Raw genomic sequence first — 25,615 nt, 5'->3', positions numbered from 1 at the left:
GTCTACCTGTACCAGGGGCTGGCTGTACACCTGGACATCCTTGGAATTCACTTGCATGTACCACACATGTACAATTAATGGATAAATAATAACGTGCTCATTTGAAGCTTTCATATAAATTAGTTTGATACTCAACAGTGACCTCAGCAATTATTTATAACTCGTACCAACACAAGATTTTTCTCGAGGACAGTATCTCTTCATCGACATTGTTTAGATTGCAGGCACATGGTGATGATAAAAAGCAGACCAACTTTCAGTTGGTTTTATTACTATTTTAAAATTCTCTAACACAGGGCTCCTCCAGAGCCCCACCCCTTGGTGCACATGGTCAGAGTCTAACCGTGAAATGGGGAGGGAGGGCAGAGCTGGGGGGAGTCAATCTCCTGGAGCACCTCTATTTTACATACTGGGCTTCCAGGTAAGGTTTTTTTAAGCACATAGGGTCCTTTGCCCAAAGTATTTGGAAACCTCTGCAGGAAAACATGCAGGTGGATATGAGGAACAAGCACTGGCATTTTAGGAGCTGCGCTCACAAGAGGCCAGACCCAGGGCAGAGGGGGGATGGGAGTCATCTGAGAAGAGATGGCAGCTGAAACCAGGGGGATGCTCAGAAACGAGGGCATTCCAAGCACAGGTCCTTGGGGAATAGTTACATTTAGGAGGCAGTGGGAGGTGGAAGCCTGGAAAGGCCAAAGAGAACAGGAAGAGCCAGAAAGAAAGAAGGAAATCCAGAAGAGCATGTTTGTACCGCATCCAAGGCAGGAGGGAGTTTTTTGTTGTTGTTTGTTTTTAAACAATTTTTTAAAAAATATATCTTTTATTGATTTCAGAGAGAGGAAAGGAGAGGGAGAGAGAGAGACAGAAACATTAATGATGAGAGAGTCATTGATTGAGCCCGCAACCCAGGCATGTGCCCTGACCAGGACTCGAACCCCGATCGCCTGGATCCTAGGTCGACGCTGAGCCATGCCAGGCCGGGCAGGAGGGAGTTTTGAGAAAGGAAAAGCCAGCGCGAGTGGGGGTTTGTGAGGAGATCAAGGAAACTGAAGAGAACAAAGGCTGTAGAATTAGATTTTTGGGAGGTGACTGATGACTTTCAAAAGAAGCGGAAATCTCATTCATAGACTAATTTCTCTGCAAGGGAATGGCCAGCTCCTCTGTGCCAAGTCTCCGTTTTGGAGTACTGTGCGCAGCAATGAAAGGTGAGCTTATGAACGTGGAATGAAGTCCAAGGCATATAGCTGAGTGAACAAGCAGGTTCAGGTTAATATGTAAGTAGAGAATTTACGTTCAAGCAGACAAATTCACACAGGCTAGCATTTTTCCTGTGGGTACACACGTATGCACATGCTTTGGAAATGGTCTGGAAAGATACTGCTAACTGATAACAAACAGCACAGCTATGCATCAGTATGGGACTTGGGAGTGAAGCGCAAAGGAGAATTGGGGGTTTATCTTGTTTTAATTATTAAATGTTTTAATTTGTTACAGAAAAATATACTCCTATAATTACTTGCAGAATTAAAAGTTACTTAAAAAAGTGCCTTTCAAGAAGCTAAGAGGAGTGTGAAGGAAGCGTGGAATTGAAGGGAAGGCGAGAACTAAGATTGGGCCTTGAAAAGAAGATAGATTTCAGGGGTGAATTTTTTTGGCTATGGAGATGGAAACATATTTTTAGAAAAGTCACAGTGGAAAACCTCCCTACAGATTTTGAAAATGCAAGTCAAGAGAGTACAATTGCTACAGCAAGGTCAGGGTGCAGACAGGGGAGGTGGAGAGAATGGAATTAGGACACAAGTGGAGGTGCTCAAAGGTTCCTCGCCCTAAGGAAAAGGCATAGAAAAAGTCTGTAAAGATAACACAGAAAGGGGTAATGCAGAGAGGGGGGAGCAGAGGGGCCCTCTAATGAGAGAGTGCGAGTAGATCAGTGCAAAGGCCCGGGGCAGGCAGAGCTCCTGTTCCAAAGGTGGAGGCAGAGGTTTCACAGAGCAAACCTGGGAGAGGGGAGGTTTGGTGGGGGTCCTACTGGGGTGATCCCAGGGCTGTCTGCTGTGGAGCAGACACAGCGAACCCATAATCCCAGCCTCACAAGCTTTCCCAGAAATACTCAACAGCTCTGGAGCAGGAATAACAGCAGAAGGTCCAAGGATGGGTGAGGTGGGGCCAGCGGAAGGCCAGGGTGTGACGGAAAGAGAATCAGTGCCTCCCCAGCTGCATTGGCTGCAGTCGAGTGGTTAAAATTTGCCACATAAAATAATGGTTTGTGGCTGTCTTTTCTAAACAACCAGGAAGAAATCCAGTGAAAACTCTAGAACAGACTTCTTATTTCCACCACCACAATGGTTCTGATTGGTTTTCTACCTACAAAACCTGTTGTCTTTGAAGAAAAGCATAAGTCATTCTGTGTAACTTTGTTTTCTGAGGTTCAAAAACGCTCCTCTCCCCTCCAACTTGCACACCCGCCTTCTCTGGAAAAAGATGAAGTCATGGTTTGCTGAAACCAAGCCCATTGGAATACCATTTTCTAATTTTGAATGCAAATTTATGGAGAAAGGGCGAAAATATAATACATTAGGAGACAAAAAGACATTGTCTATTTTTTCTCTAATTATTCAACTAATCTCTGTTTGAATGTAAATTAAGATTTGTTACTTTAAAAATCACTTGTGCACACTTCCCACTGTCAGGAAAACAGGCCTAAATCTTCAAATAATGAAGAAACAGAAACGAGAGCTTTCTCTTACCGAAATATATCACGATGGGTTTTGATGTTCCAGTCATATTCTCCTTTACTGACAAGTTCAAAGAACTCAGTTCTCCTCCTGCACAAAATCAAATGAAGAAAGAAAAAACACACCTGGAATGAGATTTCTCAGTCTGCGGGGTGACATAAACACATTTATCGGAAAATATAAGACCACCTGAACCAAGTAACTTAATATTTGAAATCATGAGGCTAAAGCACTATCAAAATAAATCACTTCTTAAAAAATGTCGAGGCTTCAAGAAAAAGGCGCCATCGTTTCTGAATGTATTTACAACAGAGAAGATTATTGAGCCATAAAACTGAACAACGTGGTCCTGCACTGAGGATACTTGCTGGAAGCCCCTCTGGCACCAAAAGTCAGAGAAGAAAAGCAAGGACAAATAAAAGGCGGGAAGAAGACTGCAATGCTCTTATCATTCCACATAGAACTGAGCTGTATGATGACCCAAGATAAGCTCCCTGATATTCAGGGCAAATACTTTTTTCTAGGTAAGAAAATAACTATTTCAGCATTTCAGTGTTCAAACACATAACCAATGGAGTAAAAAATAACTGTGTTTAAACAATGGGTCAGTCACCTACTTGCTGTGCAAGTTTGGGAAGTCACTCAAACCCTCTGAACCTCAGTTTCCCAACCTCTAACATGGGCGTTAGATTTGCTAACTCACAGTTATCAGAAGGATTGCATGAGATGACACATGAAAAGCATTTAGCATAGTGTCTTCACGTTTTAAGTGCTGGACACACACACACATGTGGATACACATTTGGGATGTACAGATATGTAAAAGACAAGAGGGATATTCAAAAATTGTGAAAACAAGGGTGATTTATGTCTATTTTCAAAACTTTAATCTAGTTATATGACTTCATTATTTTTATAGTGACAAAGCAAAAAAACAAACAAAAAAAGACATCATTTTAGTTCAAGAATTATTTACATGGTTTCACCTTCTTGGCACTTTCTAATGAGAGGCTATTTAAAGAATCCTGACATATCATTTCCCAAAGTGCATCCCACCAAATACTAGTCTTAGGAGATACTCCATATAAAGGTTCTTCCTGGCCAAGTGGGTTTGAGAAATGCCGCCTGTAACATACCTTTCTTGGAGGGTCACCACCCACATTAGCCTTTTGAAGTCTCTGAGAAATAGGCAGAAAAGCCTACTTAAGCTTACTTAACCACAGAATTCCACAGCACCGATGTTTCAAGGAATACACTCTGGAAAATACCGCCACGTCATTTATGGTGGAAATCAGAGTAGGATCTTAGATACTTAGTACTGACCCACTGTGGTTTGGGGAACAAAAGACAAGATACTGAGTGCAACTGGCTCCCCCGTTTCTGGTCTGGGATGCCCATATTCAGCTGGCCAATTGCATCGATTTATTGTCTTCCGGTCAGGCTGACTACTCGAATTACCCAAAAGAGGGAAGTTCAGGAAGATAAATGTGTGGCTCACTTCCTAATTCGAGACACAAGACAGGTCCTGGATCAGGCCTTTAAAGTGGATGCAGGTGAAGACCATAGCACAGAGTGGGATAATCTCCACAGCAACAACCTTGCAGCAACGGGCAGAGACGGGATTGCGCAGTCGCATGGAAGGGCCCCAGTCACTGGCGGGACCATGTACCTCATACACCTGGTAATATATTTGGTCACATAAATGCCAAATAGATGCTTTAAAGTTTAAACCAAAGTACATTTAAATTTTTTTAAAAGTTTCTGAGCCCGGCCGGGCGTGGCTCGGCGGTTGAGCGTCGACCTAGGATCCAGGCGATCGGGGTTCGATTCCCGGTCAGGGCACATGCCCGGGTTGCGGGCTCAATCAACGACTCTCTCATCATGGATGTTTCTATCTCTCTCTCTCCCTCTCCTTTCCTCGCTCTGAAATCAGTAAAGATATATTTGAAAAAAAAGAAAAGAAAAGAAAAGAAAAGAAAAGAAAAGAAAAGAAAAGAAAAGAAAAGAAAAGAAAAGAAAAGAAAAGAAAAGAAAAGTTTCTGAAAGTTAATGTCCTGAAAGATGGAGATGGGGTTGATCATTTTCATAAGGCTGCAGAAGGATTTCTGAAGTGATGATATGTGAAGTTCACATAACAATATATTTAATGTATTTTAAAAGGTATAAAATTACACAATAAACATCGAGAATCTATTCGCCACCCAGCCGTATTCGTCTTGTTGAGGCCCCTGTGCCTCTCTGCCCTGCTGCTTCTGCCCCACCCCCTGCCCTGCCCTCCGCATCACAGGATGGCTGTTTTCTCAATTATTCATAAATCACCTTCACATGTAGCCTTATAATTTTACTCAGTCAACTATGCATAGTATTTCCTTGCATGTTTTAAAATTTTATAAACGGTATCCTCATAGTGTACGTATTCTTTGGCAGCCTGCTTTTTCTCGCTCAGCGTTTATGTTGTGATGTATAGTTCTGGACCATTCATTTTCACTGCTGTGTGGTATTCCATGTATCAGGATATCCCTGTTTACCTACCCATTTCCTGATGATGAAAATTTAGATTATTTCCATGTGTGTTTTTTTTTGCTATTATATATAATACTGCTATAAACATCCTTGTACATGTCTCTGTGAATTCATGTAAGTTTCTTATCTCTGCCTCTTCTCTTTTTCTGTCTCTCTCTGTCTTTCTCTCTCTCTCTCATATATATATATGTATATATATATATGCTTATGTATATGTAAAAATAACTGGGTCATAGGATGATTTATTTTCTATGTTTAATTTGAGTTTTCATTATAATTACAGACTGTTAGAGCTACACAGGGTGAGACAAAAGTAGGTTTGCAGTTGTTATTACGCAAAAGTTTATTCTTTTATTATTATTTATTAATTATTGTATTATTTTCCATATGAACAACTGTAAACCTACTTTTGCCCCACACTGTACGAAACCTTTGAGAAAATTCTGCCATTTTATAAGTGAGGAAACTCAGCGTGAAGGAAGGTGACGCTGAGCTGCCCAGGGTCCCAGGGCAGCTGTGGGAAGGTCTAGGTAGATTCCAGGTTCCCAGCCTCCCGGTTCTGGCCTCTGCGACTGGTTTTGTAAATGGTGTGCAGCATGAACCTTGGCGCCAGGCGGCCTTCCGTGTTGTGAGAATGTGACAGCAGTGGCTGAGCCCCTTCAGGCGATGTCACAGCATCGCAGGCAGCTGTACCAGTGCCAAGCGCCATGCCAGGCACCGCACAGAGGTCTTTCCGTCATCGACAAGGGGATGCTCCAAGGAAGAGCTGCAAATAGCCCAGGCCAGGCTGGGAGTCCATGGCTCCAGGTGGTTTATTTCTCACCTCCTTAGTGACAATCATTACAAAACAACAATGTGAAATTCACTGTGCTTTTAAAAAATGAATTTGCCCACATAGCCTTTTGGCATCTATATGTGTATGTGTATGTGGACTTTACAGAGTCAACAGCATGAGCATATATGAATATGTTAAAAATGGGAGCACTTTTAAAAACATGGGACTGATAAAATGAACATTTGAAAATCCCCCAAATTACAGAAGATGCCCGGGATCTGGACCCCACTGCCATGAGGAAGCATATCATTACTTTCTCAAGTAGATCATTGGGAACCCTGGTTTTCAAGGACAACCACAAATGCCTCAGCTAGTGAAAAGCAACTTACTGGAAAATCTCATTTATAATCAGATATATTTTTATTAGGCTTTTATCCTGCTACTTGACATATGTTCCACTCAGAAAAATATAGCAGTCTTTACAAAAGCATCATTTGAACAGATCTGCTAAAATTACCCTCAAAAATAATTCTAAAGATTGGTTACCAGTCACCCCTCAGTACATTGAAAATCTTTCTGGTTTGTAATTTATCTGCAAGGCACCTTTTATTTGTGAAGTGAAAAATCTCCATTCCTGTGTATATTTTAATCAGAAATATTTTTTGTAAATTTATATATCTATGCATATATACACATATTCTTTATCTATCTAACTGTTCTGAATCTACTAAGCATCTAAGAGTCCATGAGTGTTAGGAAGGTCTCACAGCTGAGGTGGCAAATCATTATTATGACTCTCCTGCAATTTCAGGAGACTCATCAGGCAGGGGTGGCAGGAGGGCGTGTGGGTGGGCTGGGTGGGTTCAGGGGAAGGGCTGGATGTTGTCTTCTCAGTGTTTTCACAGCTCATGCAGTAGGCAAATGATACATCGGTCATTTATTGCTAAATGCAGACTCTGGACTTCGGGTGTAAAAGCACCCAAGAAGAATAGAAAATTAATATGTAGATGTTAACTCCAGTAATTATGACTAAAGAAACAAAAGTCATATATTTAATTTGGAAAACGAATGACCTCCCTGCTTGAGTAGTCTGATAATTCAAGGCCTGGCTCAGAACGAAATGACCTGTCTGATGCCGTGCTGCTGTTGACAGCACAAATAAAACCGGGGAATGCAGGACATGGAAAGGCTAGCGTGCCTCTGAATGCTGAAAATGGCAGAGGGTTAGACAATCCAGGACCTAACCGTCAGTTCAGTTCAACCACAATCACCAAGCAGGAGCGGTTTAGGGCGTTGCTGGATGGCCTGAGCCCCAGCGCCCCTGCGTTTACTTTCGCTGCAGCACTTGTCGCACTTTGGTGTTACTGTTTTTCTCTCTTCTGCACTGGGCTCTGAGTTCCTGAAGGTAAGAAACATGTGTTATCTATTTCTGTATCCCCAGAAACTAGCACAGAACCTGGCATAAATAAGGCATAGTAAGTGTTAATGGATGCATTTCTTATTTTTTTAATATAGTTGCGCTATTAGGTGGATGGGACATGGAGATGAAGACATATAAAAATGCTTTGAAATGCATCAAACAGCAGCAAAATATTTCCTCTATCAACCTGCCACAAGGCCTATTATCTTAATGAGTTAATTTATCAGGCTCTGTTAAAATATAAGACTGTTTGGGAAAGAGCAATGGGTTAATCCCTAAACGCCATTACACCTTACTGTACATTAATCTGTGCTCTTCCTTTCCAATATGGTGGCTAGTCCAGTGCAGGGAGCTGAAAACACTGAACATGGTGGGCTCGTAATAAACATTTGTTGAATGATGAATATTCCTGTCTGCATAGGAGTAGAAACATTTATTGAGTTCTTATTGTATTTTTTAAAAACAAATTGTTTGAGATATTAGTCTAATTTTTAAAAGATCGTCAAAGGATGACTCCTAACCATCCTAGATAAGTCAGTACATTTTGCTGTGATTATCAGATGCTTTTGAGAAATGCTACTTATTGCTTCATTTTGGAAAGACAAAGACCAAGAAACTATTAGACTGAGCATGTTCCATAACTGCTGATGTGTGTTTGTAGCACACAAAGGAAAATGAAAAAAATTTCAATTTGGAGATTAATCTGATTAAATAGAAAGCCAGCCAAAAAGGCATCAGTCACCCATTTGATTTATAAAATTTGAATCACTGGATAGTTCTCAGTTTAAAGAGTGGTCTGAGCCAATGTGGCATGGAGACTGAGCACAGACAACTTGAGGACTCTGGGGAAATTCTTACCTTCTCTGAGCCTCGGTATCCATATCCATAGGATGGGGATAACAATATCTACCTTACAGGTAGATCTGAGAATTCAATTATCAAAAAAGTTTATATTTTGAGAACTTGTTATGTCAGGTAGTGTGTCAGGTTTTGGGGCTCCCAGAGTGAGATGTCTGCATTCATGGAGCTCTCATTCTAGTGCTGATACAGGGAGATACTGTAATGCCTGGAGCAAGGCTGGGCACAGAGCTGGCACATGGGAGACCAGAGATACAATGTTATGTGATCACACCTTACCGGGGAATGATGCTATAATTGCTACCTGACAGCAACGCCTTCGAGGACTGTATTAAAGCTAAAGAATTTTCAACTTCTGGTGCCCCAGCTTAGCTCCACTGCAATCACGGAACCTCTAATTGCAGTCAGGGCCCCGCCAATCACTCCTGAGCAACTCCGACCTGGAGCCTCCGCCCCCACTCCCAATCTGCTGGTGGAGTCTGTAGTTAGATGAATAGCTACGGCTTGCTGCCTAATGTGCTTGGACTTGGACTCAGACATGGGCTTACTCAAGTTACTGCTGCCCTCAGCACCTGAGTGTTCCTGGGAATGGCCTCAGTTTCCCCATTAGTGCTCTTAAACTAACAGTCCTGTGACTGCAGAGAGAATGGCAGAGTAGTTAAAGCATTTTGGAGTCCAACTATAGTACTTGGGTTCACTCTCAGCTTTATCATTTAACATTGTGAGCAATTTACTGAATCTCTCCAAACTTCCGTTTCCTCATGTGTATTCGAGCTCAAACATAGTACCTATTCTAATGGGACTGCTCTAAGTATTAAATGAGATGTGTATATAAAGCTCCTAAGTAAGCATTCAGGAAATATTGCTTTTATTGTTGTGAAAATTGTAGAAATAGTGACAGTTGCGTAGGTCATTTTTGTTGACTTACGTGCAGACAAAGGGCACTGTGACTTCCCTTTGAAGTTTTAACTCATGTAATTTTGGATCTCTCTCCCTCTGCAGACCCCAAGTTTCATCTTTTATCATGGAAATTTTATTTAACTTCTGGCTGAATGATTCTTTTCTTTAAATTATCAAAGTTATCAAATTTAAATTATTTAAATATTCATTATTTAGATAATTAAATCTTACTTATTTAAATTACCAAATTATCTTATAAATAGGTAATCTCCTTTGACTGCCACAAGGACTCTCCTGGAATGGTGTGGGTGATGTGCCTGTCCCCATACTGCTGACTAGGAAACCAAGGCAAAGGGAGATTAAGTGAGTGGCTCTCTCAAAGTCACATGGCTGGTTACCAATAAGGTATAGCTAATTCCTGCTTGCGATGCTGAAATTACTATTTAATTATCAAAGCCTTGTTCACTGCAGGGACTTAGACACAGGCACAGGAATCAATTTTAGAAAATCATTCAGCAGAAACTGGAAACTGTTTTCAGTGGGTTGGAAAATCAGGCTGAAGAATTAACCCCAGACTTAGGTTATGAAGCCTAGAAATTCACAATGAGATTTTTTTTGTTTTTTAAACTTGTGAATTCTACTTTTATCTGTCATTTGTACGAGAGAATCTTGAGAACACCTAAAACCTTTAGAAATTACAGTTACAAGCTCTTGTGGTTATTTTAAAAGAGGCCCCACGTTTCCAGGAATCTTAACATCTTTCCCTATTGGCACATGCAGGAGATCCTGTCCCCAGGAATGAGTCACAAACCCCTCTCTCCAAAGGCCTGGACCTTCGTCCTGGCAGCCCGGCCCTTTCTTCGTCCTGAGCTTCCTCTTTGGTTGACCTCTCCTGTGTCATGACTTCTGATTTGAGCAGTCGGGGCAGAAGAATCGATGCTGATCCAGACTTCGTACGGGGCTGCCTCACATCCTCCTGGCCCACCTTTCTCCAGCCGTTGCTGCTTCAACCAGACAGTGCCCAGCTCCTGGCTCCCAGGCCCTGCCTGGCCTGCCTTCTGCCCTGTCGCTGCTCTGAGCCCACGTGTGCGCGTGGATGCTGCAGGCGTCCCCAGCATCGGGCACGGATGTCCGGGAGTGCGTGGGATTAGCATCCATGGAATAACCTTGGCTGACGGAAGGGGAGGCTGGTGGATAATTTTGAGGTGCAGCATACGAGATTTTTCAGACAGTCCCTAACAGGTCTAGCCTGGCTGAGCACAGTGGTGACCAACAAGGGTCTGTGTCCTTCCAGTAGCTTTCCTACTTGCCGTTTCACTGTCTTGTCCCCTACTTCTGTTCCTGATGTCACTTCTAAAGCTAAACTGCCTGCCTGCAAGCCTGTGTTTCCAGTTCTGCTCTGGGTGGTGGCACAGGGAACTCTGGCCAGTTTTCATATTAAACCAATTAATGTACAGCTGGGAAGGTCAATGTTGCCATGTAATTTAACCCCAATTCAAATGACAACTCTTTCTTGATTTTCCATTAGGGAAGGAATATCGTGATTGTGGAGAAAGCCCCAAAGAGGAGGCTTTTTTCTGTCTGTGACACTTGCAAGATTTTGTTATTTTTCTCAAAGTGTGAGTTCCAGTGCAGCCACTAATTATATGTGACCCAAACACATATTTTAATTTTTCCGAGTTCAGTACATGATCTACAAGAAAAAGATGACTTAGATTACATAGTTTCTAACATCACTTCCAGTTCCACACTATATAGCTGTGAAATAAAAGCATCTGGGTAGCAGTTTGTAGTAGTTACTTCCCCCTCATTAACCCTGGGGATTGTTTCGGCTAAAAATACGGCAACACCTTAATGCAACTGTAGACAGGCAAGTGAATCAGCCTCCTGAAGGTCCAGATTAGAGAATGAACAGCTATTCAGAACCTCAGAAAACAATAACACTGAGAAAAAGAGAACCAGCCAGCTTCCTCGGGAGTCAGCAAACATGAGCAGGGGCTGCAGCATTGAGATAAGAGCAGAGTAATGAGGACGCGAGCAGCAGCCACTCCTTGACTGCATTCCAGCGGTCACTCAGTGATTCGTCACATCACTAACAGAGCTTGATAAATGGACTCCAATTGTTTGGGATTTTTTTTCTCCCTTAGAAGTTACTTGGAAACTTGGCTTGGGAAAACGCTTCCACTTTGAGAAAAATAACATAAAATCTTGCAAGTGTCAGAGACAGGAAATAAAAACATTAAAGGGATACAGGCTTCCACAAATCCCAAATCAAGGAGCATCCGTTCAGAAAAAGAGGGCAGATCATGATAGTTCAGTCAAACATGAAAGCCACAAAACATGCAAAATAAATAGGCTATAAAGCAGATGAGGTTGTGGGTGGAGCCATTTATAAGACATACAAGACATTTACAGGACGTAAGACAGATAACATAGGTAATTATCTCCCTTTTACACATGAAGAGAAAAGACTCAGAGAGGTATATAATTTGTCTGATGGCACACAGCTAGGTAGTGGCAGAGCTGGGATTTTAATTTTTTAACTATATTTATATAGTTAAAATATATATTTAAATATATTTTAAAAATTAATTAAAATGTAACTTTATCAAAGTAATTCATGGACAGAGTTAACAAATCAAACAGTACTAAAAGCATACAGTTGAGCCTTGAATAATGTGGGGGTAGGGGGTGCCAACCTCACATAGTCAAAAATCTGCATATAACTTTTGACTCTCCAAACCATTGCTCCTTGGGAGATTGGTTCCAGGGCCCCTGCAGATACCAAAATCTGCAGAGGTTCAAGTCCCTTATGGTGCAGAACAAGATATACAGTTGGCCCTCTGTATCCATGGAGTCCCAACAGAGGACTGAAAATACTGTTTTAGATTCATGGTTGGTTGAACCTGGGATGTGAAACCCACATATGCAAAAGCCCGACTGTATGTATTGAAAAAAATATCTGTATATGTGGACCTGTGTGGTTCAAACCTGTGTTGTTCAAGGGTAAACTGTATAATAAAATAAAGCAGTGTTTTCAGTATTGCTGCCTTATTACCCTTTGACTGTATTTCCCAATGTTTTCATTTGATTTTTTTATTTTGGCTATTATGTTTTTAATTTCCAAGAGCTCTGTCTTCTTCTATGGTTGTTCCTATTGTGTGTTTTTTTAAAAGCATCCTGTTTCATGGACATAACATCTTAGCTCTCTAAGGATATTAATAATAGGGTTTTGTTTTGTTTTGTTTTGTTTTCTTCCTCTCCTTGTTTTCTCTGATTCTATTTTTTTTGTTGGTTGTTTTAGCCTCTGTGTTTCATATTGGAGGCTTTCACCAATATTGTGTGATCCTTGTTATTCACTTGTGTGCAACAGCAAAACATTAAAAGGTTGAGCTGGAGTTGTGTGTGTCCCACACATACATTGCATGGGACATATTTATACTAAAAATTATTCGTTGTTTCCTGAAATGCAAATTTAACTAGACTTCTTGTATTTCTATTAGCTGAATCTGACAGCCCTGAGCATGCAGCTTATAGACGTCCAGCTTCGGGTGCCTGGACTAGTGGCTATGCGTTTTAAATGCAGAGACTCCTTCCATCTCTTTCTGTCCCCTCTCTGAGCTTTGCGTCTCATTTGTACCTTGTACTTTTCCTGGTCCAGGGCTCTTCCTTTCATTTCTCCAGAGTGTAGGGGAAAGGGAGTTATCTGGCTATGCTGGTAGAAGACTTCGAGGGCTCTGAGTGTTCTGTAAACTGACTTCCTGGTAATCACCTTGTCTTAAGCTTTGAGCATCAAATCCACTTTTCATGGCACTTTTGTCCGTAAGCCCCAAGTGACATTCTGCAAAGAAAACTGGTTTGCTTCTTGGAGCTGTCCCCCTACCTGGGTCCTACTTTTCATTTCTACTCTGCTAGATCAGTTAGCATTCCTCGGTTGGCCTTCCATTTCCACAAACGTATTGACATCTCTTATCAGTTGTTGTGTCCCCTCTCTCTCTTTTCCTTGAAAACTTATCCTTTTTTTCCTTTTAAATTCCTTTGCCATTCAGCAAAGCTTCGGGGGGAGAAGACACAAGCACTTGGGCTCAATGCAGCAGGTTCATTAGAGGCCAGAATGCAATTTAAATCCAGACCAGTAACTCCAAAGCCTTTACTCTTTCCCCGATTTCCATGCAATGACACATTCAGCAGGAGCCAATGACAAATATGTGTGGCACGGCAGATTGGAGTTGTCTACTCCAATCTCTCTCCTTCCTTTCTTTCCTAGTTATAGAGCACCTAGTTTTTAGTGGGGCGATGATTATAGTCATGTGCTGCTTAACAACAGAGATCCCTTCTGAGAAAGGCTTTGTTAGGTGATTTCATCATCGTGGGAACATCAGAGAGTGCACTTTCATAGACCTAGATGGTATACCCTACACCACACACACTATGGTGCACCCTACTATACCCTACACCACACACACTATGGTGCACCCTACTATACCCTACACCACACACACTATGGTGCACCCTACTATACCCTACACCACACACACTATGGTGGCACCCTACTATAGCCTACACCACACACACTATGGTGCACCCTACTATACCCTACACCACACACACTATGGTGCACCCTACTATAGCCTACACCACACACACTATGGTGCACCCTACTATACCCTACACCACACACACTATGGTGCACCCTACTATACCCTACACCACACACACTATGGTGCACCCTACTATACCCTACACCACACACACTATGGTGCACCCTACTATACCCTACACCACACACACTATGGTGCACCCTACTATAGCCTACACCACACACACTATGGTGCACCCTACTATACCCTACACCACACACACTATGGTGCACCCTACTATAGCCTACACCACACACACTATGGTGCACCCTACTATACCCTACACCACACACACTATGGTGCACCCTACTATACCCTACACCACACACACTATGGTGCACCCTACTATAGCCTACACCACACACACTATGGTGCACCCTACTATAGCCTACACCACACACACTATGGTGCACCCTACTATACCCTACACCACACACACTATGGTGCACCCTACTATAGCCTACACCACACACACTATGGTGCACCCTACTATAGCCTACACCACACACACTATGGTGCACCCTACTATACCCTACACCACACACACTATGGTGCACCCTACTATACCCTACACCACACACACTATGGTGCACCCTACTATACCCTACACCACACACACTATGGTGCACCCTACTATCGCCTACACCACACACTATGGTGCACCCTACTATACCCTACACCACACACACTATGGTGCACCCTACTATACCCTACACCACACACACTATGGTGCACCCTACTATCGCCTACACCACACACACTATGGTGCACCCTACTATCGCCTACACCACACACACTATGGTGCACCCTACTATCGCCTACACCACACACACTATGGTGCACCCTACTATACCCTACACCACACACACTATGGTGCACCCTACTATCGCCTACACCACACACACTATGGTGCACCCTACTATCGCCTACACCACACACACTATGGTGCACCCTACTATCGCCTACACCACACACACTATGGTGCACCCTACTATACCCTACACCACACACACTATGGTGCACCCTACTATACCCTACACCACACACACTATGGTGCACCCTACTATCGCCTACACCACACACACTATGGTGCACCCTACTATACCCTACACCACACACACTATGGTGCACCCTACTATACCCTACACCACACACACTATGGTGCACCCTACTATACCCTACACTACACACGCTATGGTGCACCCTACTATCGCCTACACCACACACACTATGGTGCACCCTACTATAGCCTACACTACATACACTATGGTGTACCCTACTATCGCCTACACTATTATGTTGTTAACCAAAACGTCATTATGCGGTATGTGACTGTACCAGAATAAAGGCTTCCTTTCCAGCCTTCCTTCAACGTAAGCATGGCCAAATGACTAAATTCTGACCAATGAGATGTAAATGGAAACGCTATGTGGAGTTTCCAGAAAACTGTAAAAGGTTACTTGCACCACCTTTTGGCCCCTTGTTTCTTCTCCATCTTTTCCTTTTTTCTGCTAGCTGGGATGCGGTGGACACTGAGCAGCTATCGTGGACTAAGGTAGAAACCATGGGTTGAAGGTAGCAGCACAGAAAGACAAAACTGGGTCCCTGATGATTTCATGTAGTTACTCTACCAACTGCAGATTGCTTATCTCCAGACTTCTTCTATGTGACAGAGAAGTAAGCCACCGTGATTTTGGTTTTTTTGTCCCTTATAATTGAATCTAATTCTAACCAAAACAATGCCAAAGTGCAGTAAGATTTCAAAAGGAGTGACATATGATTTCTGGAAATGGTAGTGGAAGAGATTAACCTTAAAGGATAGTTCAGCCAGATGGGGAAGTAGAGGGACAAGATTCCCTGTAGGAACAGTAACATGATTAGGGTGAAGTGAAACAATTTTTAAGGAAGGGAAGTTATTTGGTCTTTAAAGAGAAAACTCTGCATATCAGCAAAGGAAGAGATTTCCAGGCTTCCAAAAGAAGTGATCCCTGATAGAGCAGGTCTCAGAGGAAATGGGAGAGATGGAATCTCCAGCTCAGATGGAGGCCTAAAACTGAAAAAAAAATAGAAAAAAAAAAGGTGGTGGGGGGGACGACAGCTTTTCTGAGAAAAAGAGGTAGAAGAGAGGCAAGGAATGAACTCTTGGATTTCTAGTCAACCTTTCAGCAACCAATTTTTTTCATTAGCATCAGCAAAGCCATTAGAGATCTGAAGAGAAATAATATGTAGTCTAAAAGAGCAGTCTTAATCTTTAACATAAAAATGACCATCATTTAGTTTCAGAGTCAAGAGTCCCACACAAGGATCATAAAAATGAAGAAAGCTCTTAACCTCATGATTGCAGCCCTATTTTCTTGTCTCACAGACACTATCTTGATAAAGTTCATTTAGGTGTGGGAAAAGCAGCAGCGAAAAGTTTAGCTCATTTACACATTGGTATCAGTGCTGGAACAACAGGCAGCCCCCCACACGAACCTGAAAATTAACTACAGGATGAAACTTTAAGCACCCATTTGTCAAATAGATCAAATGCCAATACCTACTCAAAGTACAGCGTGAGGTCTGTTGCCAGTATTGACTGCTTCAGAAGCTGCATGAGGTCACTATATTCCTTTGAGGACAAATTAGCAAAGATGTTGTGACCCTGTAATGAGAAAGTAAAAAGTCACAAAAAACCCCATTAAATCTGACTTGTCGATTACATGCTTTTCCTATATTATATAGATATATAGGAACATGATAAACCATTTTTTAAAAGCTTAATGAAATTTTGTGCAAATACAAACATATTCCCTGGCAAACAGCAAAGCCAGAAAGTGCAATCATTTCTGAGGAGGACTACCAAGGGACACTTTATTGTGTCTAGTCTTAAAGAGCAAAGTCTGAAAAATGTTTGACCTTGTCTCACTATGGATATATTTGTGCCAACAACCCAATTTGACTACCTATTTCCTGTGCTATTACTGAATGTAGGAGTTAACAAAACATTTGGGAATCTTTATGACCTTAAAATAAATACTAATTTCACTAATTAAGACTTAAGTTGGCATTTTGGAAGTATTTGCTATGGCAACAAATGATTTCAAGGAGGAGAAAAAAACGTTAGACCAGTGGTTCGTAATGGGGTGATTGGGGCAATGGGAACGTCTGGCAATGTTTAGAGACATTTTTGATTGTCACACTGGTGAGGGGTGCTACTGGCACCTAGTGGGAGGAGGCCAGGAATGCTGCTAACCATCTACAGTGCACAGGATGGCCCCAACAGCGAAGATAAACCTGGCCCGCCGTGGCGGAGCAGCTGAGGCTGAGAAACCCTGTGTTAATCTGTGCAGACCCACTGATGAAGCGTGTGGCAGATTAAATCCAGTGCATAGTTGCTGAGTAGCTAGAGTGTATATGATACTGTTTCTGGCATAGTTCTTGGGACTGTACAGATGACTTTCACCGAGGAACACTTGCAAATACACCTGCATCTCCATACCTTTGGAAAGCACACTTCGCTGAAATGTGTTTTAGCTACACTGGCAGCTCTACAATGTTTTTAGTGATGTGGAAAATTCTTTTGTAAAGTGACTGACAATCCACTTAATTTGCTTTGAAAGTCAGGACTTCTCATTTATCAGGTTTTCTTAGCATGAAATACGAACTCATAAACCTGGGGCCCAGGAACTGGACCAGTTTTACACCCAGTGTGGAGCCAGAAGATGGTGCAGAAGGGGGGAAATGACTACCTGAGAAGGAACTATTCTCCAATGAGAGGTAAATTAATTCTTTCGGGGAACCAGAATATAAATTAGTAAATTACCACCTACTGGGCACCAGATGAAAATCTGCTCCCCCAAGTTAATTTATCTTGTTGGGTGAAGCCGCCACTCCTTAAAGACTAGAGTATATTGGTTCCACATGGGACCAGGTCCAATATTAATAATAATTTTCAAATGAACTCTTCCAGACTCTTAATTCAACCATTAGGAAGGAAACAAATAACTAAATGAATGCTGCACCATAATTCTACCCAAGTTTCTTTGCCTGAGCTTTGCCCCATGGATCAGTCACTGGCTGGTGTACTGGGGCCTGGGAAAAGGTGGTTGGAAGCTATGGACAAGTAGTCACCGGGATCCAGCCACACATCTAGCATCTCCTAGGGAAAGAAATACAGACACTCCTCATGTTATTGTCCTTTGCTTCATCGTGCTTCACAGATGTTGCGCTTTGTTTTTTTACAAACTGAAGGCAAGGCCCCCCACCAGCGAAAAGATCACGACTCACTCTGTTGCAGTGGTCTGGATGGAGCCCCTGATATCTCTGTGGTCTGCATGCATAGCCGGTCGGAGCAAGTTACAGTAAAACTAAAGTGAAGTCCAGGAGAAAGCTGGCCTGAATTTGAGGATCATGATTATTTTGTGAGAGTGCATTTTACTACTCTTAAAGGACTTATAGTAACTACCACAGTTTACAGCTAACAGAGTGAGAAAGCTAACCAGATCAGTTTTAATGCTAATAAAAAAAACATTAATTTGCAATCAGAGTATCGTTTATATGCAAACTGGCTTTCTCCAATGCCTCAAGAGTTTGGTCCCTGAAATAGATTTGTCTGCCTGAAATACTGCTTCCTTTTGTTTAGGGAGAAGGGTGGTACTGACAGGAAGAGAAGTGAGTGGAGGGAGAAAGGGCTGGGGTAACTTTTGTCAGGTCACCTAACTCTGTGCCTCTGCACCATCTGGGCGGTGGGGTGATAGTGACACCTGTATTTCTGCCCTCTGATGGTCAGGGCAGGATGTGGGGGACGCCCAGGGCAGGGCCGCAGCACCGGCGCCTTACTGCATAATGACATTATTATTATTCTGAATAATTCAGAGAACTCCTGAGCGAAGGGCAGCCAAGGTATTTTATTTGTCTGAAGACAAACTCTGAGTTAGTGGGATTTGTTTCCCCAAACAAACAAATGACCTTTCAAGAAAACTTCGACACCCTGTTTATAATCCTTTATTACAAGGGTGGGAGGTCCTGGGGTTTGAGGTATAAACCTATCCTATTACTAGTGTAGAAAAGAGCCTGAACCCATGTTCCTCCTGTCCCCACTTCCTTTTGCCCCAGTACTAGGCTAAGCATGGCTTTCATACAAAAATCCCTGAGCCGCAGATGCCAGGATGCTGGTTCCTGTCAGTCACTGCGAGCCTCACCCTTGACGTTTCCTTCCCAGCTGAAAAGACATCTCTCCCAGCCATTCGCCCTTCCCCAGCCTCACCGCTGACTCTCCTTTACAGGGTCGAACGAGGCCTTCATGATGTTGCAAAGACATGCTTTCTCAAGATAGGCTGGAGGAAAAAACCTCCCTATTTAATGATGCTATTCCAGCGAAGCAGGGCCTTAATGATGATAATAATAATAATTAATGGCACAGCTAGAGAACTGACAAATAATGGGGAACACATGATCCCTTCCTGGCCTCAAAAAAAGTGTGTACGCCTGCAGAAAATTAAACAGATCCTTTCCTGGTGATTTCAAACTCATACACGCCTGGGTCGGAGTCAGTAAGTGGCTTTTCCTTTTCTCTGTGGGGAGCTAAGAGCATAAAAGTACTTGAAAGGCCACATGCAGCAAAATAAGGCACATGGCCTGAGCCCTGGGTCTCCAGTTTAGCTGCAATTCTCACTTTCAAACTGGTCCCACCAGCAATTTTCAGTTTTAATTTTTTATAGATGTCTCAATTGTGCTAATAAAGTATAACTTTCTCACCCTGTCTTTGTTTCTACCATCTTTTAACGTGGTTTGGTTTTACAAAATGGGAAGGTCGGGTCACTCACTACTTGGGTCAACTTCCTGCGTTAGGGGCTCCTGTATCCCTAAGGAAGGTAAGACAAGCTCCAGGCAGTCTCCTCTGCTAAGTGAACAGGAAAAGCCTCCGAACCAAGAATGAATCCAAGTGAATCGGCTCAGGAAGAATTTGAACAAGGTCCTTGGTCAGGCATCTAAGTGAATAAAAAAAGCCACAAAAAAAGGTCCAACAATTTGGCTTGAAACACTTGCTCCACTTCTCGGTGTGTCCCTGCGGCCTACACGGAGAGGCGGCAAACAGCACTGCGTTGGTTCTCCGCCCGGGGAGGAGCAGACCACGGGCCCTACCTCGCTCTGCAGGATCATCACGGCGTGGTTGAAATGGTGGTGCTCTAGGGTGGCGGAGGTTCCGTAGAGCTGGGCCAGGGCAGAGCCGCTCCTGGAAGAGGAGAGGGGTCAGTGGCCAGGGCTCTCGACTGCCAACAATTCCCTACACCAGCTCTTGGGATCAAATTGCTTTTCCTGCTTTGGCAAAGGACCGTGAGCAAACACATTCACAGGTAGCTGCTTGGGTAGTTCACTAATCTATTAAGCAGACCTTTCGGGAACCTTCTATGTGTTAGCCTAGGTGCTGAAGATGACACACCGTGAACAAGACACAGTCTACGACTTCAAGATATTTACAGACCAGTAAGAGAGGTGAGATGTGGTCATAGGGGAAATAAGGCACGTAACACACACAGAAACACCACAGAAAGTGTCCTAGGTTCAAGCAAAGTGCTTTGGGTTCTCTGAGGACAAGAGATATCATTTCCAGGTCTGAGGATGAAGGGAGACCTCATGAAGTAAATCTTACACAGCTTCTGAATGTTAGAACAATTGTCTCATACCAAATGTATTTGACTCTCCATGGGAAAAGATCCTGTGAATATTTTGCATTTAATCTACTTCATGTGTAAGGCTGACAAGCTTATACTGTGGTTTTCCAACCCACAGTCATGCTATGATATCTCAGTGTAGACCTCTGGAAAGTTCCCTGGATTTGGAGTCAGGGCTCAGCTCTTGGTAATAGCTTTGGGCAGTTACTTGGTAACATTAAAACTCAGTTTCCTTGTCTCTAAAATTATGATAATACTATCTACTTCACCTGTTATTTATGAGAATACAACTGAATACTTGAAAGTGCTTATCAGTTCCTGGCATGTAGTAGATTGTAGTCTATACTAATTATTAGTTAATTAAACCACAAAGATATTTCCATTGTAAATAAATAAAAGGTTAATTGATACTTGAAAGGATTAATTTTAATTATCTTTAAACCCATTCCTCAAAAATTTCAGTTTGGCAGAGTGTTCATTTAAGTGTTCAAGTGTTATCATTTCCAATTCTTTTGGAGTGGGCTTTAGAGTATCTTAAGAGTCAAGAGGGACCCAGAGAATCCTAGGATTTAAAGTGCAGTCATGGGATTCGGCTGAGAACCCATCCAGGTCCTTGTGTTCTTTCTTGCTCACTGCAAGGAGTTTGGACACTGAAAGGGCAATTTGGCCTTAACTTGGAAACACTGCAGATTGACAGCTCACAGTCTACCCTGCTAGCCCTGCTAGTGAAAGGAGCAAAGTCTGCATCTAAGTACAGCATGAAGGATTTCAGTCATTAGCTGCCCTCCACCTCCAGTGTGAGGCAGTCCAAGATCATGGCCAGTTCAGGGGCCCTTGGAAAGACTCAGTGCTGACCATATGTTAGAAAAAAATTGCAGAGTAAAGTTCTGTCGGGGTTATTATGAATAGGGCTAGTAAAGAGGGCACTAGATTTTAATCAGGTACGTGTTATTTCTTTAAATCTTGCCTTAATCTATATCATTTAATAAGTGGACATTTGTTAAGTTAATCTCAGTAATCAGTGATTAATACCTAATGTTAGATTTTTTTTTTAATATAGAGTTCATTTTTATGAAAATACATTTTTCAAAAGGCACAGTGTATAGTGTCTTGGCTATATTCATCTTAGCTTTTGAAATTCTAGGATACTTCAAATATACATGTGATATGCATGTAAAATTTATATGCCTATAACATCCGAAGGCTTGGCATGGAGTAGGTGCTTAAAAAATATTAGCTGCTTGGCTAATAAGCTTGCAGTGATAAGTCTAGAGATTATAATTAAAATTGGAAGGTTGACAGTAATAAGTGTTGACATATTTTATAATAATGTTATCATCAATGAAAGAAGACTGCAAAACTTAACTCAGAATTCTACTAGTATAACTACTAACCGCAGGCTCAGATTCCTGATCAGCCACGCCGGGATGTGCCTTTACTGGTGTGAGTCCTGATAACAGCCATTGATATAAAGTAGTGTCGAAGTGCAAATACTGTCTCTTCCTTCGTCAGGTTGGTTTAGCAGAACCCACAAAGTTAAAGCAGTTAGATGATCACAAAACACTTTATATTTTCTTTTTTCCGTATGAGTAAGATGTTTCCTCTTTTAAGCAGGGAACAGCTTATAACAAATACACTGGTGCCTGCCATGCTGCACCTCTCCCTCTCTCCAGGTCCACATGACTTCTGACCGCTGCATTTCATCAGGACTCTCGGGACGTTTGTGGAGGTGCAGCCACCTGATTCTTCATCCTCAGACTCCCTCTTTGTTCCCTCTTACAATTCCATCCTACATTCTCCCAACCTCACACAATACTGAGTTAATCACGAAAATGTGTAGATTTTGCATTCGAGCCAGACTGATGCTATGAAAATGTAATGAAGACACTGTGATTCATTTATTCATCAATCATTCCTTCAACCAGAAAGTACTGATGATAGTTATGACGCCAGGCTGCGGGCGTGTGGAATACAAAGATAAGAAGGATGTGGCTCTTACCCTCAGGGAGCTCACAGTCCCCTAGCATCGTGTAGGAGACTTTCTCTGACCAGACTTGTTCTAACAACAAGCAAAGTACCATCTTTGCATTACAAACACACATGCAAAAAAGAAAACGTACCTTATAGGATAAACTTTATCAAAAAGTATTCTACAATACATGAGTTATTTGGAATGTTAAATGGCATTGTGGGTAGAAATAAAAAATATCCCATGGTCAGATAACTTTGGGAAATGCTGGGTTTAAAAAGTTAAACTGTTTCTTCATTGTAGGATTTCCCAGAACGTGAGAACAGGCGCTGGGTTCTGCAGGAGGGGAACATAACATGCAGTTGGTAACCAATATTACTTGATCATAAAATCATTTTTTAAGAGGCCATGTCTTTCATGTAATATACTTTATATAAAGGTATACGTCCACTTTTTCATATAAAGTATGAAAAAAAACCCGAGCTCAAAGCAATTACATATGGAACAAATTGACTTTAACACCACACCTCATTTTAATTGTCCATGATATAAGCAGTTTTGGGGCACACACACTTTAATAGTGAAAACATTACATATGTTGATATGTATTTATGTAGGGTGTGTGGAGAGAGGAGAGGAGGAGAGAGGAAGAGTCTCTAAATCCCGTAAGTACAGGAATATTTACACATGTGCTTATTCGTGATGCGCATTATTGACTAGATCATCCCAACACACCAAAGTTTTTCCTTTTTGGACAGGCAGCACACTGAGGAGAAAGTTATTAAAAAGAAAAGTCAAAGTGAAGCATTCTGTCCCTACAGGCTCAGCACTTTGCACAGGCACCAGAAAAAGTGAGCAGAAGGAGGCGCGCCTTCCCAGCGCCCCGATCGCGCGCGGTGAAAGGGCCAGCCCTGGCCTACAGGAAACTTCGCCAAGGGAAGCTGTGAAAGGTAATTAGGAGATTGCGAATTGTGGGGAGGTGGCGAGGAATGGGATTAGGTTGTCACGGCAGATTAATGTGCCCGGGTATTTCACTTCTGGGACCTGGCCGAAAGCGACAAGATGGGTTTTCATTCCCAAGAAATGAGTATAAGAGATTATGCTAGAAATGAATAGAAGTCTCCTAAGAGAATATACTACAAAGCTGCTCGGTACTGATATTTAATCATCAGGGGCGGCTGTAATGGAGAGGGGGATGAGTGGGAAACGCTGTCCCTGGAGAAAACCCGAGAGAGGTGTTAACAGAGCAATTTCAAAGCCCTGTGGTATCGCTGCCCTCTCTCCCTATTGATCATTCATGGCACGTACTCTAATACTTAAATATTAAGAATAAAATATGAAATGCAAAGGTTCACTTATCAGAAAGGCTAAGAGAATAAATCATACTCTGCTATAGTTGAAGTCACAACTTTTTATTGTAGAGGCATTTTGCATTTTATATAGTAATTTGTCCCTTGCTAAATGTCTTCTGTTTTTTTATAGCCTTATATATGAAAAAAAGAAAGAAAAGGTAGCATATGCTTTGCTTTACATAATAATTGGTGCATTTAAATTCTATTTCCAAATCACTTGAAAGGTTGAAATTCGACTGTGAATACTTTAAGGGAAGGGACTGCTTGTTATACTTCTTTATTTCTCCCACAGTGCCTAGCACAGGGCCTTGCACCTAGAAAGCACTCAACTGCTGGGGAGGAAATAAGGATGGAGATTCCTCCCTAGGGGTGGAATCTACACAATGGCACACACACTTACTGAATAAATCTTATTCTAATCAATAAAAAGATAGCTCCTTCACTGTGTTGTAAAAGGTCTCTACCAGCATTCATTGTCAAAGGAAATTCTAACTGAGGTTGGGTGGTGGTGGCATTCGGTGTCCTAAGTTCAAAGGTGACTCCATCGGATAGGGGCAGGGCTGATAGGTATCCCATCCCTTAGTCATCTCGAGGAAACACACCAGGTCATCTTGGAACAGGCAGATTTTATCATATGGTATGAGGATGCAAAAAATTTTAAAAAGATGAAGTTGAGTTCTAGTACCAGCAACTTAATACCTATCTAATATTTTTGAAAACTGTTTAATCTTACCCAAGTTACCTAAGGTTTGGATATCTCTATTTCCATTTTTGCAAAATTAAGGTGTTGAAAAATATGACTACCAAAGTCTAGTTCAGTTCTATGATTTTGTAAAGCCCCACGGCTTGATTTTCTGGGTGTCAGATATATTTAGTTTTCCAGAGCTCATGTATATGGCAAGTCAACCAAGAAACTGGAAGCCCAAAGGCCCCAAATAAGTATCACTGAGTCATGAAAGAGAGTATGGTATGGTGGTTAAAGAATGGCTTTTGGAATCAGATAGCCCAGGTCTAAACATCACTCTGCCACACTCTGGATGTATGAATTCGGTCAAGTTACTGACTTTCCTGAGGCTCAGGGACTCCTGTAAAGTGGAGACAAAAATACCTACCCTAACAGGGCTAGGGGTAAGCACTTGATATAGTCAACAAGTGAGTTGTAGTTCCTCTCATTGTCTCAGGAGGTGCTCCTCAACAGTTGGAATAAGTGTCTGAAGAGAAGAGATTTGGGTTTGGGGCTGATCAGCAGATGGGTGGAGGCCCCGTATGAAGGACCATGTAGAGCAGGAGAGGGACAGGAGAGAACACCAAGCGTGCTGGCTGCGACAGCAGGGCGGGCCTGGAAGCACACTGAGAAGAAAGGTAGAAAGGTGGGTGAAATCCTTCGTCTGGGAGACAAAGGAAGACTGAGTTCTAGGACAGAGGGGGCGGGAAACGGGTCATGGCAGGAAGGGGCAGGAAGAAGGACAATGAGAGTGCCCAGCAGCTCTAGGAGAAGGGGCCGTTGGTGGCAGTTCCCCTGGCGAGGCGGAACTGGAAGCCACGTGGGAGGGCAGGGGTTGGGGAAGTGAAGACAGTGAACTTTCCAAGAAGACTGGCTGGGAAGAAAGGAAGAGAAACAGAAGGGAGGCTGGAGGGAGAAGCAGGGATTGAGGTGGGCTTGTTCAAGAACAGGGCAGATTGTTCATATTAATAGGATGCTGAGAGCTAGAGGAAAGGGGAAGGGAGCTACAGGGCAGAGAGGAGGAAGATTAATGGAGCAAGGTCTCGGGGGAGGGAGTAAGGAA

At 42.4% G+C, this 25,615-nt stretch overlaps 1 protein-coding gene across 1 annotated transcript in view; it reads right to left on the bottom strand.

Annotated features, from left to right (window-relative positions):
• Window positions 1-25,615, bottom strand: part of PDE11A (phosphodiesterase 11A) — a 253,430-nt gene that overhangs the window by 38,161 nt on the left and 189,654 nt on the right. The window contains exons 14-16 of the mRNA XM_016209449.2: window positions 19,978-20,068; window positions 16,395-16,495; window positions 2,748-2,825 (exon numbers count right to left, since the gene is read on the bottom strand). Of these exons, the coding sequence (XP_016064935.2) occupies window positions 2,748-2,825; window positions 16,395-16,495; window positions 19,978-20,068 (270 nt within the window). The remainder of the gene's footprint in view (window positions 1-2,747; window positions 2,826-16,394; window positions 16,496-19,977; window positions 20,069-25,615) is intronic.

The sequence above is a fragment of the Miniopterus natalensis genome, chromosome 8, assembly GCF_054644295.1.
Source record: "Miniopterus natalensis isolate mMinNat1 chromosome 8, mMinNat1.hap1, whole genome shotgun sequence".
Classification (NCBI taxonomy): domain Eukaryota; kingdom Metazoa; phylum Chordata; class Mammalia; order Chiroptera; family Miniopteridae; genus Miniopterus; species Miniopterus natalensis.
This window is presented reverse-complemented; position numbering and strand designations above follow the sequence as displayed.